This window comes from Petaurus breviceps, unplaced genomic scaffold (assembly GCF_028583685.1).
Source record: "Petaurus breviceps papuanus isolate PSGF00001 unplaced genomic scaffold, PetGlider_PUasm1.0 174, whole genome shotgun sequence".
Taxonomy (NCBI): domain Eukaryota; kingdom Metazoa; phylum Chordata; class Mammalia; order Diprotodontia; family Petauridae; genus Petaurus; species Petaurus breviceps.
Genome location: NW_027185761.1, coordinates 18,368,442 through 18,386,087, shown reverse-complemented (window position 1 = coordinate 18,386,087; position 17,646 = coordinate 18,368,442). Strand labels below are relative to the sequence as shown.

Here is a 17,646-nt window from a genome sequence, read left to right as displayed (position 1 = left end):
GATAAGGGGGGTGAGGAATGGAGAATAATGCCAAGATCACAAACCTGGGAGACTGGAAGAGCAATGCTACCTATAGCAGAAATAAAGAGGTCTGGAAGTGGGCTGGGTGTGAAGAGAATGAGAATTAATTCTGCTTTGGCCATGTTGAGTATAAGTTGTGTCAGGGATGCCCCATTTCAGAAGTCCAGTTGGGTAGGCTGTGATATGAAAAGGAAGTTCAGGAAGAAGCCTGGGGCTAGATCTATAGACCAATGAGTCATTGGTATAGACATGATCATTAAATCCATGGAAGCTGATGACTATGCCAAGAAAGAATGGAAAGAGAGAAGACAGAGCTTTGGGGAACATGGAGGGCATGAAGTAGACAAGGAGCCAGCAAAGAAGATGGCAGGAAAAGCAGGCTCAAGGAAGGAGAACCAAGAAAGATCAGAATGTCAAAAACTCCAGAAGGAGAGAGAGTATCCAGGAGGAGAAGGCAGGAGACAGTACAAATGTAGTAGAGAGTTCAACAGGGATGAGGGATGAGCAAAGACCACCGTCTTGACGATTACGAGATAGCTGGCCATATTGGAGAGAACAGTCTCATAGGGTAATGAGTGTGGAAGGCAGATTGCCAAGAGCAGTTGAATAAGAAGACAGAAGGAGAGACCACACCAACTCGTTCCAGGATTTTGGTCGATAAATAGAAGTGAGGTGTGGGATGGCGGCTTCAGGGGATGATGGCCATCTAGAGGTTTTTCATTTTGTTTTCCTTTGAAAGGAGAGAGAAGACTTTTTTTTGAAGGCAGCAGGGATGGAACTAGTAGGAAAGGAAGAGACTGAAAACTGGGAGGGGGAATGATGAAGGGGACAGTTTGCTGCAGAAGCAAGTGGTGGGGGTGGAGTGAGGATGGGATCAGAGCCTAGGGAGAGGCATTGGCCTTGGCACAGAGAAGGACCATCTCATTATCAGACACCAGAGGAAAGGTGGGGAGAGAAGGGGGTGATTTTAAGGAAACCAGACATGACAGTATGGATAATTCAGGGCAACCCCTCTTCTTTTCTGTCAACAAGCCCCAAAATGCACAAGAGCACAGAACACATACACCTCTTTCAGGCCAGAGGGCTGCCTCATTTTCCTTTTCTGAGTCCCTGGGGTCTAGCATGATGTCTGGAACGTAGTAGGCACTTTATAAATGCTTGTTGATTGGCAGGGCTGGAGGGAGAGAAGATGCTCCCTGACCACTAAGAGTGAGTACCTACATCCTCCCCATAGGTAACACACCCAACCATTATGTTTCTCTACTTCTTTTTAAAGATTTTAAAGTCCCTAACTCAAAAAAAAAAAAAAGTCCCTAACTCAGAAAACCAGACTCAGGCAATTGCTGTGGTTGAAAATCTTTTTGCATGAGATTCAGAAAACTTTGAACTTATAGTTCCCATTATAGCTTGAACCTGGCCCCAGAATGAATCCAGAGACATATAGAGAGCTACCCAAGAAGGAGGAGAGGATTTCACAGCACGGGACAGTCGGGCTCCAAGGCCTGAGCCTGCCAAGTCAGCATTCCACAGACAGCTCCTGGCCCACGTGGCGAGGTGAGGTCAGACTGAGCTGGGCAGGGAGCCAGGCAGGAAGCTGTCCATTGAGGAGGTGCACAGTGCCCTGCTGGGCTGCTTTTCTCTTGAAGGTTAGGACCCTCAGCCATGGACATTGTGACCTGTTTTTCTCAGCCTCCTAGGCAAGAAGATAATGGGTCTCTAGTCCTGGAATCCCTCTCTTGTGCCTAAGGCTTATGGTCTGTAGGCAGCTGGCTCCCTTCTCTGGTCAGGAAGGGCCCCTTAAAGTCAGCAACAGTGCCTCATTAATGGGACCCCGCTGAGCTAGAGTTTGCAATTTCAGACACAGGTCTGGACAAATCTGATCAAATAGGAAATTTAGAAAAAAATTTATTAGTCTGCAAATGTTTTTTTTTTTTAAATAAGTGTTTTGAACCAAGAGGTGCACCTCTATTGGGAAATGGCTGAAGAAATCATCATATGTGAATATAATGGAATATTATTGCACCCTAAGAAATGATAAAAGGAATTGTTTCAAAAGAAACTGGGAAGATCTCTGTGAATGGATTCAGAATGAAATGAGAAGAACTAGGAGAACAGTTTATACAATAATAAAACCATTGTTAGAAAAACAACCTTAAAAGACTAAAGGATTCTGATCAATTAAAAAAACCATGATACCAGAGAATGAAACATAAAACATGCTAGAGAACAATGCATATAAAATGCAGAAAGAAACATACATTTTTGGACATGACAATGTGGGAATTGACTTTGCTTGATGATGAATATTTGTTACAAAGGTTTTATTTATTTGGGGTTTTTTTGTTCCGTTAAGGGGAGCAAGTTGATGGGAAAAGGGAAGATAAATAAAGTTTTAAAAATAGAATAAATATTTTATTGATACTTTCTAGCATAATTGTAACTTTCCAATATTTACATCATCTCAGTTGAGCCCTCCCTTATAACAAAGGAGTATAGCCAAGCAAACCCAAACCAATCCACTGACCTTGTCTGCCATATTTCTCCTCCATATTCCATCACTCTGCTAAAAGGAGGATGGCAGGTTTTCCCATCATTGGTGAGTCAGGATTGGTCTTTGCATCAGCCGGAGATCTGCTATTTCTTGGTGTTGTTTTTCTTGACATTTTTGTGGTCATTGTGTAGAAATTATTCTACTGGTTCTATTTGCTTCATCAATTCATACAAGTCTTGCAGGGTTTCTCAGACTTCCTCATAATCATCATTTCTTATGGCACCATAATATTCATTACATCCATATGCCAGAATTTATTCAACCATTCTGCAGCTGATGGATGTTCACCTTATGTCTGGATTTTTACTACAAAAGCGCTGCTATAGTTTTGTATTTATGGGATCTTTCCCTCTGTCTTTGACTTCCTTGTGCTATATATGTCCAATGTTGATACTGATCAGTCAATAGACATTTATTAAGCACCTATTATATGCCAGCCACTGTTCTAAGCACTGGGGATACAAAAAGTTGCATAAGACAGACCCAACCCTCAAGGATCTCCCAATCTGATAGGGGAGACAACAAATGAACAAATATATACAAACATTATATATAGGATAAGTAGGAAATAATTGAGAGAGGGAAGGCACTTGGAATTAAGAGGGCTCAATGAAGGCAGTTTTAGTAATTCATTGAGTATAATTTAAAACTGCTTTCTAGCACAATTGAATCATCCGCAATTCCACCAACAATGCATTAGTATGCCTGACTTTTCACAATTCTTCCAATATTTACCATTTTCTTCTTTGATCAATTTGGTCAATCTGATATGCAGGAGGTAAAACTTCCATTTTTCTGAGTTTTTGGTCTTATTTCCAAGGAAAGGGGATCCTTACAGCAGGGCAAGGGTAAGACACATGGACTAGGAGTCTAGAACACTTCGTTCTAATCTCAACTCTATCAAGGATTAGCTCTGTGACTTTGGGCAAACCATGGAATCATGCCATTTTTAAACTGGAAGAGAACTTTATAAGTTTTCCAACCACGTGATATTTTAGCAGCTTGGCCAGTATTGTATCTTAATTGTTTCTAATGGATGTGCCACATTTTGATTGTTATTTTGCCAACCCTAAACCTTAGCAATCAACTAGGCCCAACCCCTTATTTTATATATGAGAAAAACAAAACTCAGAGGAACTAAGTTATTTGTCCAAGAGGACACATTTCACAGCAGAACTGGGACTAGAACCATATTTCTCCAGGTTCCCAACTGGGGGCTCTTTCTACTCTACTGTATTATGGCACCTAATTCCCCTAAACCTAACTCATTTTCTCAATATCCAAGTAGAGAGAATGATCCCTGCTAGGTCAGCTTCATGGGGAAGCTTCAGTACTCACTTCCTCTTGAAATTATTTTAAATTATGTGTTTAAACTCTATCTCTTCCTCTCTTACCCTCTCTCCCTCCTTCTCCCTCCCTCTTTCTCTCTCTCTGTTTGTCTCTCTCTGTCTCTGTTTCTTTCTCTCTCTCTTCTCTCCTCCCTTGCCCCCAATGGTTTTGTTGATGTAAGGAACTTCCATTGAAGAAAGTCCATCTACCAATACAGTTCAGCGTCTAATCTATCACTTCTAATCTTAAAGACTTGCCTGTAGTTCTGAGGGGTTCAGTGCGTTTCCCAGAATCACACAGTCAGTATGTGGCTCAGACAAGATATGAACCCCCATCTAATTGACTACAAGGCTAGCTCTTTCTATCCACCATAATGCCACCTCTCATTACTTTATACATATATGGAGACTCCCTGCTCTTAAGAGACTGACATTTTCCTTGGCAAAATAACATTCACACAGCTAAGTAAATTCCAAGTAGTTCCACTGCAGTACATACAAATATATTGCTGTCTGATAATATTCAGTTACATTCAAAACCATCATTTTTTCAGCCATTCCTCAATCCATGGATACCTACCTCACTTCTAGACTTTTGCCACTATTCACAGTGGTCATGGATGTGATGAGTATTTCAGTATGCAGCAAACCTTTGATTTTGCTTATGCCCCTTTTGGCATCGACATATTCAGTAGTGGGATCACTGGACCAAAGGTCCACCAGTCACTTTTCTTGTATCATCCCATGTTGATATCTAGAACAACCACCATCTTATTTTACAGAAAAGGAAACTGAGGACCAGAGAGAACAAGTGACTTTCCCATGAAATTATCTAACCTGAAGACCTGGAAATTTTGATTGGGATGGGTAGGTTTAATAGAGTTGGAGCTTAGGAGGGAGTATGCCTGTCTAGGGGCAGCTAAGTGGTGCACTGGGCCTTGAGTCAGAAAGACTCCTCTTCCTAAATTCAAATCTGGCCTCAGATACTTACCAGCTGTGTGACCCTAAGCAAGTCACTTCACCCTCAGTTTCCTCATCTGCAAAATGAGCTGGAGAAGGAAATGGCAAGTATCAGTATCCAGTACCTTTGCCAAGAAAACCCAAATGGGATCATGAAAAGTTGGACGTGACTAAAAATGACTAAACAACAACAGGGAGTATAGTTCTGGGCTGAGGCACCAAAGTCTGGGCGCACCATAAAGATCCTTGGTGGCAGAAGGTGGGAGGGAGCCAGATTTCCCTGTTCTATTTGGTTTTCCCAAGGGCAGACTTTGATCCCTATCCCTTATCCTTTCCTCCTAGGTATACCTAACCCCACTAGGTTAGATTAGGCCTAGAAATAGGTGTTGGACCCAACTCCACCAAGAGAAAATGTGTGTAAGTGTTAAAGCACAGAATTGGAAGGCAAGAGACCTGAATTCCAGCCCCAAATCATTTACTGACTTAACGTGTTACCTTGGACAAGGCTCAATATATGATTTGGGGGGCCTCCCTGAGCCTCTGTTTCTTCATCTTTCAAATAAAGGGGTTGGACTAAATCAATGAAAATTATTTTTTAGGCCTTATTACGTTCTAGGGCTAAGTGCTAAGCACTAGAGATACAAAGACAAAAATTAAACAGTCATTATTAGCCTCAAGGGGCTTGCGTTGTCAGGAGGGTTGATGACCTCTGAAACTCCGTTCATCATAAAAGATGGGTGCTCAGAAGGTGGAAGTGACTCACCTCCCAGACTTGAGTCGCGGCCACTTCTAACAGTCTCTCTTCCCTCTCCCAGCTCCAGCACTCCCCCCTCCACCTGGTCCACCAAAGACGGCGGGAGCTTCTGAGTCAAGTGTGCAACCGCTACACCCGTAAGCGCCGCCTGCTGAGCCCTGAGGACTTGCGCCACCTGGTAGTGGACGATGAACATGGCTTGCTGTACTGCTACGTGCCCAAAGTAGCCTGTACCAACTGGAAGCGGGTGATGATGGTGCTCACGGGAGGCGGCAAGTACCGAGACCCACTGGAGATCCCAGCCCACGAGGCCCACGTACCAACCAACCTGAAGACACTGGCAGACTACAGCCCAGCCGAGATCAACCGGCGGCTACGGGCCTACCTCAAGTTCCTGTTTGTTCGGGAGCCCTTTGAACGGCTGGTCTCAGCGTACCGTAACAAGTTCACCCGCAGCTACAACACGGCCTTCCACAGGCGATACGGCACCAAAATCATCCAGCGCCATCGGCAGCACCCCAGCCCCGAGGCCCTGGCGCGAGGGGACGATGTCCGCTTTGAGGAATTCCTCTATTACCTGATAGACCCCCGCACCCGGAAGGAAGAACCATTCAATGAACACTGGGAGCGGGCACACTCCCTCTGCCACCCCTGCCTGGTCCACTATGATGTTGTGGGCAAGTATGAGACCCTGGAAGAGGATGCAGCCTATGTGCTGGGCCTCGTTGGTGCCGACCAAGCCGGCTTGCACTTCCCATCCTCGTCCAAGATCACTCGCACCACAGACAGTGAGACAGCCCGCTTCTTTGAGGGGATCAGTCCCTTCTACCAAAGAAGACTCTTTAATTTATACAAGATGGACTACCTCCTGTTCAACTACTCCATCCCTTCCTATCTGCAGCTCCGGTAACAGCCACAGAGGGGTCTCAGGCTCGGGTGGGAGGTCTGGTTTTTGCCTCTCATTCGTCACTTACAGACTGCCAGTTCTTGTTGGTTTGGCCATGTCCCCCCTCTTACCTGCTGCTGTTTTCCACTCCTTTCCATGCCTATGTTATGGACTGTCTCCCTATTGCCTAAGGGAGACCAAGATACAGAGTTCTTATTGAATGATGAGAGGGAGGAAATGACTAGACATTCATCACCCATCTACCTGCATCCCTTCCTCCAAACTGAGCCACTCAGTGGCCTGGCTGCAGACCTTAGTCCTGGAGGCCCTATCATGAGTGCAGAGGGTCCTTGGTGGGGGTTTGCTTGGAAGGTGCCCCCATTTTGTCTGTTCCTTCACCACCTCTCTCCCCCAACTAGCTCTCACCGCTAGTAAATCTGATGAGCGTCTGGCCTCTTTTCCACTGGTTGGGCTGTAGGTGTTGGAACTGGAGAATGCAATACTGGGACAGGTTTCTTTTTTCTTTATAAGATGCCCTAAGGTGCTGGAGTAACTCTTTTTAAAACAAAAGTAAATTTATTTCTTTACCATTTGTCTTTGTGGCATTTCTTCAGTCAGTCAACAAGCATTCATTAAGTACTTACTATATGCCAGCTAGTGTGCCTAGCACTGGGGTAAACAAAGGTAAAAACACAGTCCCTGCCCTCAAGGAGCTCACCTGGTAATGGGAAGAAATACAAACAACGATGTTCATGCAAGACATGTGTGTGTGATGGGTATAATGTAGACATACAATATCCACATGTGTATATATTATATACACTATAATGTAAATATAACACATGTGCCTAATGTATATATCATATGTACATGTGTGCATATATTTAACTGAAAGTATATACATTGTGTAATATATAAAATATACTATATATAATGATATAGATTTAATCTCAGAGGAAAGGTGCTAGGGAGGGGCAGAAGGTGGGGAGGGAGGGGGGTCCAAGAAAGGCTCCTGCAGAAGACAGGATTTGAGCTGAATCTTGAAGAAAGTGAGGAGGTGGAAGGAAGAAGTTCCATTCCAGGCATGGGGAATAGCCAGTTCAAAGGCATGGTGTCTGGAGAGATGGAATATCTATTCAAGGAACAGAAAACAGGCTATTAGAGCTGGATAAATAGAGTATGTGGAGGGAAGCAAGGTGTAAGAAGACTAGAAGGGTCATAAGGAGACAGGTTATGAAGGACTTTAAATGTCAAACGGAGCACTTTCTGTTTCGTCCTGGACCTTCTGGAGAGCCACTGGAGTGTACTGAATAAGGGCGGGGGAGGGTGACATGGTCAGTCCTGTGATTTAAGAAGAACAACTTGACAGCTGAGTGGAGGATAAAACTTCATCTCACCATACCTATCTCTATGACAGGGGTAGGCTACACCATCCCTAAACAGCAATGTTAAGGGCAAGGGACACGGGGTGAGGGGGGATGGAGGTTCCAAAGGGTGGGGCATGGAATATTGCCTGGCATTGAGATGTGGAGGGGTGGCTAGGTGGAGCAGTAAATAGAACACTAGCTCTGGAGTCAGGAGGACTTGAGTTCAAATCCAGCCTCAGACACTTAACACTTACTAGCTGTGTGATCTTGGGCAAGTCACTTAACCCCAATTGCCCTGCCTTCCCCCCTCCAAAAAAAAAGAGATGTGGATCCAGGCTTAAATCCCAAATCTGTCATTAGCTGTGGGTGACCTTAGGCAAGTCACTTTACTTTTATATGGCCTTAGTCTCATCTGTAAAATCAGATTAGACTAGATCAGAAGTGTCAAACTCATTGCCTGCTGGTCACAAATGCTACCCCCCCCCACATGATTAAATTGAATTAGGAAATGTTGAACAAAATAAGTAAAAATGCAATACAACATATAATATTAATTTGTAGTTTTCAGAGTGCACACGTACCTACCCCCACCAAGAATTCCTTTCTTCTTGAGTTTGATACCACTGTATTGGATGACCTTCTGGAGCTAAGTCTAGGACCCATGGGTGGTGAAAAGGAAGGCTGGACCTCTCTCCTCCTTTCCACTGCTCAACTGTGTTGCTCAGTGGTGTGACCCAGGACTAGTCAAATTCTCTTTCTATGCCTCATTTTCCCTTCTATGGAATGGTGAAAATCCCAGCCCTATTTGGCTTGAAGGGTGGGGGGAGGATCCAATGAGACAAAAAAATGTGAAAGGACATTGGAAAAGTGTTAAATGCCACACAAAAGTAATGGATTATTTGCTCATGTAGTGTCTGCAGACCCATGGCAATGACTGGGGGACTTGCAGTGGCACAAATGGAGGAAACTACCCATCAAGATCCAGCTGGCAAAATGCCCTTCCCAGTGAAAGGGCAAGGCCTCTCATCTGAGTTCATCCACTCACAATAGCAGCTTGCATTTGTTTATAATTTTTAATGCTTTATTAACTTCTGATTTACATCATCCGTTTCCACCAGATTTTGAGTTACAAATTTTCTCCCCATTTCTCCCCCACCCACCGCCCCAAAATAGCAGTCCCACAGGATATCCCCTCCTCCAATCTGCTCTCTCCCACATTTTCCCCCATACCCCTTTCTACTTTTCCAGTGGATCTCTAAGCTTGCATTTGTTTAATGCTTTAAAGTCTTTTTTCTTTTTTTTTCAAATGCTTTATTAACTTCTGATTTACATCATTAAGTTCTGCCAGATTTTGAGTTACAAATTTTCTCCCTATTTTCCCCCTACCCACCACACCCAGAATAGCAATCCCACAGGCTATCCCCATCTCCGATCTGCTTTCTCCCATATCTTCTCCATATCCCCTTAGATTTTTTTCAGTAGGGCATGATGGATCTCTATGCCCCAGTGCCTGTATATCTTCTTTCCCAATTACATGTAAGATAGTATTATAATAGTATATATAATTTTAAACATTTGATTTTAAATCTTTGAATTCCAGATTCATTCCCTTCCTCCCTTGCCACTCACCCTTACTGGGAAGATAAGCAGTTCAGTATAGGTTGTACATGTGTAGCTAATGCAAAACATTAACAAAGAAGATATATTGTAAAAGACTGACTATATTTCCCTCCCTCCTATCCTACCACCCACTTGTTCTATTCTCTACTTTGATCCCATCCCTTTTCCAAAGTGAATGCTTCCGACTTCCCTCCCCCCCAAGCCTGCCCTCCCTTCCATCATGCCCCCTCTCATCCCTTGCCCCCCTACTCTCCTGTAGGGTGAGATACCCTATTTAGTGTGTATTTCATTCCCTCCCCAAGCCAAATTCAGTGAGAATGTTTGACCCATTCCCTTTTGCTTTCCTATTTTTCCCCTCCATTATAAGCCTTTTCCCTTGCCTCTTCTTTATGGGATAGTTTACCCCATTCTGTCTCTCTCCATCTCCTCTCATTATATTCCTCTCTCACCTCTTAATTTCCCCTTTTAAGTATCATCCCTTCCTATTAAATTGGTCCTGTGCCCTCTATCTATGTATACCTGTAAACATATATACACACATTCACATATGTATTCATATGCCCATATACCCTCTGATATAGACATATATATATATATACTTCTATTCCCTTCAACTATTTTGATACTGAGAAAAGTTTCATCAGTTACAATTATTGTTTTTCCATGTAGGAATGTTAATAGTTCAACTTTCATCAGTGGCTTATGATTTCTTTTCCCTGTTTACCTTCTCAAGCTTCTCTTGCTTCTTGTAACTGGATGTCAAATTTTCTATTCAACTCTGGTTTTTTCATTAAGAATGCTTGAAAGGTCTCTATTCCACTGAATGACCATATTTTCCCCTGAAAGATAATACTCAGTTTTGCTGGGTAGGTGACTCTTGGTTTTAATCCCAGCTCCTCTGCCCTCTGGAATATCCTATTCCAGGCCCTTTGGTCCCTCAGTGTAGAAGCTGCCAGATCCTGGGTTGTCCTTATCGTGTTTCCACAATATTAAAATTGTTTATTCCTGGCTGCTTGTAATATTCTCTCCTTGATCTGGGAATTCCAGAACCTGGCTATAATATTCCTAGAAGTTTTGTTTTGGGGGTCTTTTTCAGGAGGTGATCGGTGGATTCTTTCAACCTCTATTTTGCCTTCTGGTTCTAGAACATCAAGGCAATTTTCCTTGAGAATTTCTTGGAGGACGATTTCTAGGTTCTTTCCCTGATCATGGCTTTCAGGTAGAGCAGTAATTTTTAAATGATCTCTCCTGGATCTATTTTCCAGGTCAGTGGTTTTTCCCATGAGATATTTCACATTGCCTTCTATTCTTTCATTTGTTTGGATCTGTTTAACAGCATCTTGATTTCTCACAAAGTCATTAGCTTCTATTTGCTCCAATCTAATTCTGAAGCAATGATTCTCCTCAGTGAGCTTTTGAGATTCTTTTTCCATCTGGCAAATTCGGCTTTTCAAGGCATTCCTCTCCTCATTGCCTTTTTGAGCCTCTTTTGCCAATTGAGTTAGTTTATTTTTTAAGGTGTTATTTTCCTCAGTCAGGGTGTTGACTTTCATTTTGTAATTTTCTTGCATCGTTCTCATTTCTCTTCCCAATTTTTCCTCCACTTCTCTTATCTGCTTCTTAAGGTCCTCTGTGGACTGTAACCAGCTCATATTTTCCTTTGAAGCTTTTGGTGCAGGAGTTCTGACTTCACTATCTTCCTCCTGTTCCATTTTGTCCCCAAAATGGGAGTCTAATGTTAGAGTCTTCTGTTTGTTTTGTTTTTTTTCCTTTGTCTGGTCATGTCGCCCCTCAGTCACTTGACCCCTGGGCTTTTTGCCACAGTAGGACTCTGCCACCAGATAGGGGAGCTTTCGTCCCAAAAGCTGGGGTTTTCTCAGCTGCTGGAGGCATTAGATGGGTGCCCTTTCTGAAGCCTAAACACACTCTGGCAAGTTGGTCACGAACCCCAGGACCTCTACCCTAGACTACAATCCAGATCCAAGCAGGTTAAAGCAAGAGCGATTACCCCTCAGACTGGTCGCTTGGTCCCCCTACAGTCTGCTGGCCAGGAGCTGAAGCTGGCCCTGGGGACAGAAGCCAACGCACTCCCGACTACTGGTCCCAAAGTCTACACTGCACTGACCTTTCACTTTGTCCTTAGCATTTTTGTGTTGATAAATCTGCAAAAGGCCACAGTTGCTCTGTCTGGAGTCCCTCCAGCCAGCAGCTGGTCAGGCCCGCCCTGGGGCTAAAACCTGTGGCTCATGCAGGCCTGGGCTTGGCTCCCAGAGCACTGCACTGGCTGGTTCCTGCCGGCCTGCTGGGGTGTCCTCAGTGGGAGGTTAGCTTCTCTGTGTCATTTTGTGGGTTCTGCAGCTCCAAAGTTTGTTCAGAGTCCCCTTTTTACATGGATTGGGGAAGGTGGAAGCCAGAGCCAGGAGGAGGTCCTGCTTCTACTCTGCCATCTTGACTTAGTCTTTTTTCAATGTGTTCCTATATCCATGACCTCAATTTATCTGTAAGTGCTCTACAGTATATATATATATATATATATATATATATATATATATATATATGGGTGTCACTATTTGGTAGATAAGGAAACTGCATCCTTGGCAGGTCTGTCAGATGACTTGTCCAACGTCACACAATAGAACCAAGCCTCCCATTGCTGTGTCCTAACCAGCTGCCAGAGAGGTGTAGCATTCTCTAATCTGAGAGCCGCGTGGATTTTTCCCCCCTCCTTTAGGGATCCTTGAGTAAAAATGATGAAAAACTGCCTTGATGCCTGGATACCCAAGTAGTTAATGAGTCATCAGAATTCCTCTTCAGTTTTTCTAGGGGAGTTGATGTTTCTTAGGGACTGACACACTGCCGAGGGGCTGGAAGCTTGAGAGCCTTCCCTCAAATGCAGGTCTGTGATGAAGAGTTCCATCTGTGTGTGTATTTATGACAGAAATCTTTATCATTTGTTTAATGGTGATGTCTTCTATCTATAGAGCTGAAAGGTAATTTCCTTGTTCCTCTAATTTATGATATAACCTTTTATGTCTAAGTCATAGATTCATCTGGAGCTTATCTTGATATATGGTGTGAGATGTTTGTCCAAACCAGGTCTGCACAACTTGCAGCGCACCAAAGGAAATCATCCTTTGTACGTAGAGGAAATCCTTTGGCAGCTGCAAGTGGCCCGAGGCAGGCCACAAGTTGTGCAGGCCTGGACAAGTTGCCATCTTGTTTTCCAAGGGTTTTTTTTTTCCCCAAATAGTGAGTCCTAAGACTAGGATCTTTGGGTTTATTAAAGACTGTGCTATTGTGCTTTGTTTCTGTATGTTTTGTTCAACTGATTAACCTCTTTTTAACCAGCACTAAATTGTTTTAATGATTATCCTTCATATTTTGGCTTGAGATCTCCTACTGCTACTATGAGAGAGACAGAAAGAATACATAAGGTAAGGACTGAAGAATGGCTTATTGAAAAAAGAAAAGGGAGAGAATGCTTCATTTGGCAGTTCAGTGAGGAGAATAGAGAAATACTTTGTTAGAGGACTGTGCATGGATCTGAGGATCTCATTCTAAGCATGATGAGGGCAGGGTGTCATGAGGATAAACTATTTGTAATGTACTTTTCAAACTTTAAAACATTACATATATGTGTGCATTTGTGTGTATGTGTGTGTTTATATGTATATATATATATGATGACTGTATGTATGTATGTATATAGTGCTAGCTTCCATGATCATTGTTAATCCCCACTGACTTCTAGCTCCTCCATTCCTGTTCTTCTAGTCTATGACCCATATTCTGGCCTCATTTTCCCTCCTTTCTAAGTGTCGATCCTACAATGGACTAGTTGAATTGCATGCTCACAGACTTTATTCCTTGAATACTCTATGCCTTGTTCTACTGCCATTTGGAACCAATTTTCAGCACTGGGTCACCCCCATCACCGACCTTTCTGCTTTTCTCTCCTCTTATCATGAGACAGAGTAATCACATTGATAACTCTTCATCCCCATTAGTGTTTCACGATGGCATATTAACCTTCTGCCCCTGCCTGGTCAAAAGTTATCAATTCAGCTAACTGAAGAAAAATGTTTTTCTGTAGCAAAATGCTTACAGCATATCCAAATTCTGTTCAACTTATTTTCTAATAATGTCAGTTTTAAAAAAATTTAAAAATACATCCTGAATGAATCAATGAATAATTATTTTATTTTAGACATTTTACAACATTAAAAATTAAAAAGTGAAGTGAAACTTTCTTTGGAAATTCTGAAGCATAGTATAAAAGATGGGGGAGAACCACAGAGGACCAAGAAAGGCCATCATGGGGGAAGAAGAATTAGACTAGTTTTTCCTGGTTATATGCTTACAGTGTAAAGAAAATTGGCTCTGGAGTCTGAATCCCATCTCTGATTCTTACACCCTGCATGACCTTAGTCAAATCCCTTAGTCTGCCTAGACCTCTGTTTCCTCATCTGTAAATGGGGAGGGTGGGCTAGATGACTTCTGAGGTCCCTTCCATCTTCAAATCCCTGAAACAAGAGCTAACCTGTGTGATCCTGGACAAGACTTAATCCTTCTTGCCCTCCGTTTCTTCATGGGTAAAATGAGGAGTTTAGAGCAAATGGCCTTTGATGTCTCTTCCCACCAACTATGATCCTGTGGAAGATGGCTAAGTTCCTTATATCAGCTATAGCTCTTTTCCTTCCAAATATTGGCAACTGAGGGTTCTGACTAGTGGTCAGGGTCAGTTGATTCAATGTCCAACTACATAGAGGCAGTGTGACAGTGGATAGAGAGCCTGCTTCAGAAGCTATAGGAGGCCATTTTCCATTCACTGTAAAGGAAGAACTTCCTAACAGGGATGGCTTCTAATGGCAGTGAGCTCCCCATCACACAAGGTTAGAGAATTAATGAATTCAGGGTTCAGGTGGAAGCTGGACTGGAAGATACAGCCCTCAGGTCTGACCCAACTCTGTCGTCTCATGACTTTAGCCAAAGACTGCACCAGAATATTAAGACATATGGGCCTACTGATTAGGCCGAGGATTCCAGGATCAGAGTAAGGTTCCTGTCCATTTATACCTGAGGCATATGGCAGGCTGATAAATCATGGTGGAAGGCAAAGAGGAAATCGCTCTTTGCTGTTGGGATGAGACAAGAGGCAGGCAGGCCTGTTAGGTTAGGCAATATGGAGACCCAGTCCTATATTTCTTTCCCTAGGGAATGTCAGTGAAAGTCAGTGGATTTTGCAATTAGCTATAGTGGGGGTCCAGAGTCCAAAGCCAAGGTACCCATTTTGATGGGTCAGATTGCGTTTTCAAGGATAGAACTGGATGGGGCTTGTCAGCAAACTATTGAACACAGGGGATCTGGAAGCAGTAACATCACCGGCCATCGGCATGCCAAGGAATTAAGTGGTTCTTCACCCTAAAAGCTGGTGAGTTTTTACTCCTCTCTAGCCCTGGTTGGTGACAGCTGTCATAATCCTATGGCATCTCTGGATTTTCCTCTCTTAGGATAATGAATATATAGCTGGAAGGGGCCTTGGGGGCCATCTAGTCTAACATCCCCAAATTTACAGAGAAGGAAATTGAGTCAGAGAGAGGCAAAGTGACATGACCAAGATTACGTAGAAAGTAAGAAGGAAGCTAGGTGTCACAGTGGAGAAAATGTTGGACTTGGAGTCAGGAAGATCCGAATTCAAATTCTGCTCCTGTCACTAGCTATGTGACCCTGAGTCAGTCACTTGACCTCTTTCAGTCTCAGTTACTTCATCTGTAAAATGGGGATAATAACACCCCAAAGGATTGTTGTGAGGACCAAATGAGATAACAAGTTAAGTAAACCATAAAGTGCTACATAAGTGCTGGCTGTTATTATTATCAGAAGCTGGATTCTAACCTAGGTCTTCTGACTCGAGTTAAAGCTCACTCTACTCGGTCATGTTACCTGCCCTCCTTTGCAACTTTTAAAATCTTCCTGGTCCCATCCTTGTGCTTTCTAAGCTCAAGCAGGAATCCTATCCTATCCTCAGATCCTGACAGCAAAGATTACGAGCTCTGTGCATACAACTGGGCACCACCCATCACCACCAAGACAAATCTGTTTCATTGTCTTATTAACTGGAATAAATAACTAGTGCCAGATGGATTTTTAGAGATTATATAATTCAATTCCATTTCACAATGGGAAACTGAGACCTAGAGAAAGGGAAATGACTCACCCAGGGTCACCCAAGAGAGCCAGAACGAATGTGTTTTCCAAGCCACCACAATGGCAGCTTCTCTTTCTACTGGGTTCTCACAAAAGAAGGCACCTGCTCAGGACACTAGCAGGATTTGAACTCTGACCTCATCTTCTCAAGACAGACCCTAACAACCATCTCCATAACCCTCCCCATAGCTCCCTTTGGGTTACTGTTTCTCCCCGCTGATGAAAGACAGCCTCAGAATCAGGAATTCCTGGGTTCAAGTCACACACATAGTACCAGGCAAGTCACTGAATCTCTCAGTGACCCAAGACTCTAACCAGAGTCATAGAAGAAATCTCCACACTGGGAATTAGACCAAAACACAGATATCTGGTCCAAAAAGACAAAAATATTCCCTGTCCCCTGCCCCAGAACACTGATTAAAGAATCTTTCCCCTCCAGAAGCATTAGATCACTGTTGAGGGAAATATCAAGAATTCTAGTTTCTAGAGGTCCCACAGGAGGTCTATCTGAAGGAAGGCAAAAGAAACAAGCTATAATTACAATCTACCTGCTGGTGACTAAATAAAATTCTCAATTATTTAACCTGTCATTGAATGCCCTCCTTGGGCATTCTCCATGACAGCTTTCCATCCTTATCTCTTATTACTCCTCTTTGACACACCCTGTAATCCAGTCAAGCTGACTACACTGTTCCATGACCATATTCCATGTTTTTCCCAACTCCCCACCTTTTCTGACTTGTTCCCTCTACCTGAAATGCCCACCTCCCTTCACACCCCTCCAACTATCGAATTCCTACCCATTCCTTCAGACCTTATTCAAATTTCACCTCCCTTATCCTCCTTCCAGTTAAATATTAACTTCTCCCTCTTCTGATTCCCTGTAGCATTTAAAAATACCTCTGCTATTGTGCTTTCATACCCTTTATAGAAAATATGATTTATCTGTGTACTTGTCTTTTCTCTCTTATTAGACTGCATCCTCCCTGAGGTCAAGGCCACTGTCTTATAACTCTGTATCCTCCCAATACACCTAACGCAGGACCCTCTATAAAAGAAGCTTTCAATAAATCTTTGATGAAGCAAATCATACCTCCACATTCCTTCCTTTAGTTAGAACTAATTTAAGCCATATTGGGGTAGATGCCAAGGAGGAGCCAAAAACAGGGTGTCTCACCAGAGCTGTAAGGGAAGAAAAAGCCCTCCCCCACCTAAGTCTTGTTGGCTTTAGATCCTATGTGGAAAGGGTAATGTTTAATCCAGATCATCGGTTCTTCCCATGATTTCATTACACGTTCTACTCTGGGTAATTGAGACTTTCCCAGAAGATGGAGTATTTCTTTCCTCTTTAATTTATATATGTTGTTCAGAAAATTCTGGGCTTCCTGGAAGTGTGCATTTCTAACAAAAAAGTTTTAAACATCATTGGCGTTATCTGGTCTAAGCCTTGACAGCAATATAATTAAAACCAGTAAGGTAAGTGAGTCATGGAGGAGGAGCAGGGATAGGAGTAAATGAGGGAAGGGAGAAGGAATGGGAAATGGAGGTTGAAGAGAAGAGCCTTAGGGGCCCCTGGTACTTGAAGACTGGAGAGACTGTCACTCCCTGACACACGGAGATCCTACAGCAGAAAAATAAGCAAACAGGAAAAACGCACTCAACCAGCATGGTTCTGGGGCACGGCATCTGACTTGATCTTCCAACCCAGACATTCACTTAAGCCTTTCACTGCTTGTATGTCTAACGGGGCAGGAGAGGCATGAACACCCAACTTTCTTCACCATCTTACAGCTCAATCAGTTACATCCTTGGGCTCTTTGGGGATTATTTTTAGGTCCTCCACCACAAGGTGGATGTTTGATAGATGTGGGAATGTGTGAGATGTGACCATAAAGGAGGAGACTGGTTTTGCTGGGGGGGTTTTAAACAAATACAATAACTCACACATCCAA

The 17,646-nt window shown here is 43.2% G+C and overlaps 1 protein-coding gene across 1 annotated transcript in view; it reads left to right on the top strand.

Annotated features, from left to right (window-relative positions):
* Nucleotides 1-7,092, top strand: part of CHST13 (carbohydrate sulfotransferase 13) — a 59,242-nt gene extending 52,150 nt beyond the window's left edge. The window contains exon 3 of the mRNA XM_069083841.1: nucleotides 5,676-7,092. Coding sequence (XP_068939942.1) covers nucleotides 5,676-6,524 — 849 coding nt within the window. The 3' untranslated portion in view covers nucleotides 6,525-7,092. The remainder of the gene's footprint in view (nucleotides 1-5,675) is intronic.
* The last annotated feature ends 10,554 nt before the right edge of the window (nucleotides 7,093-17,646 follow it).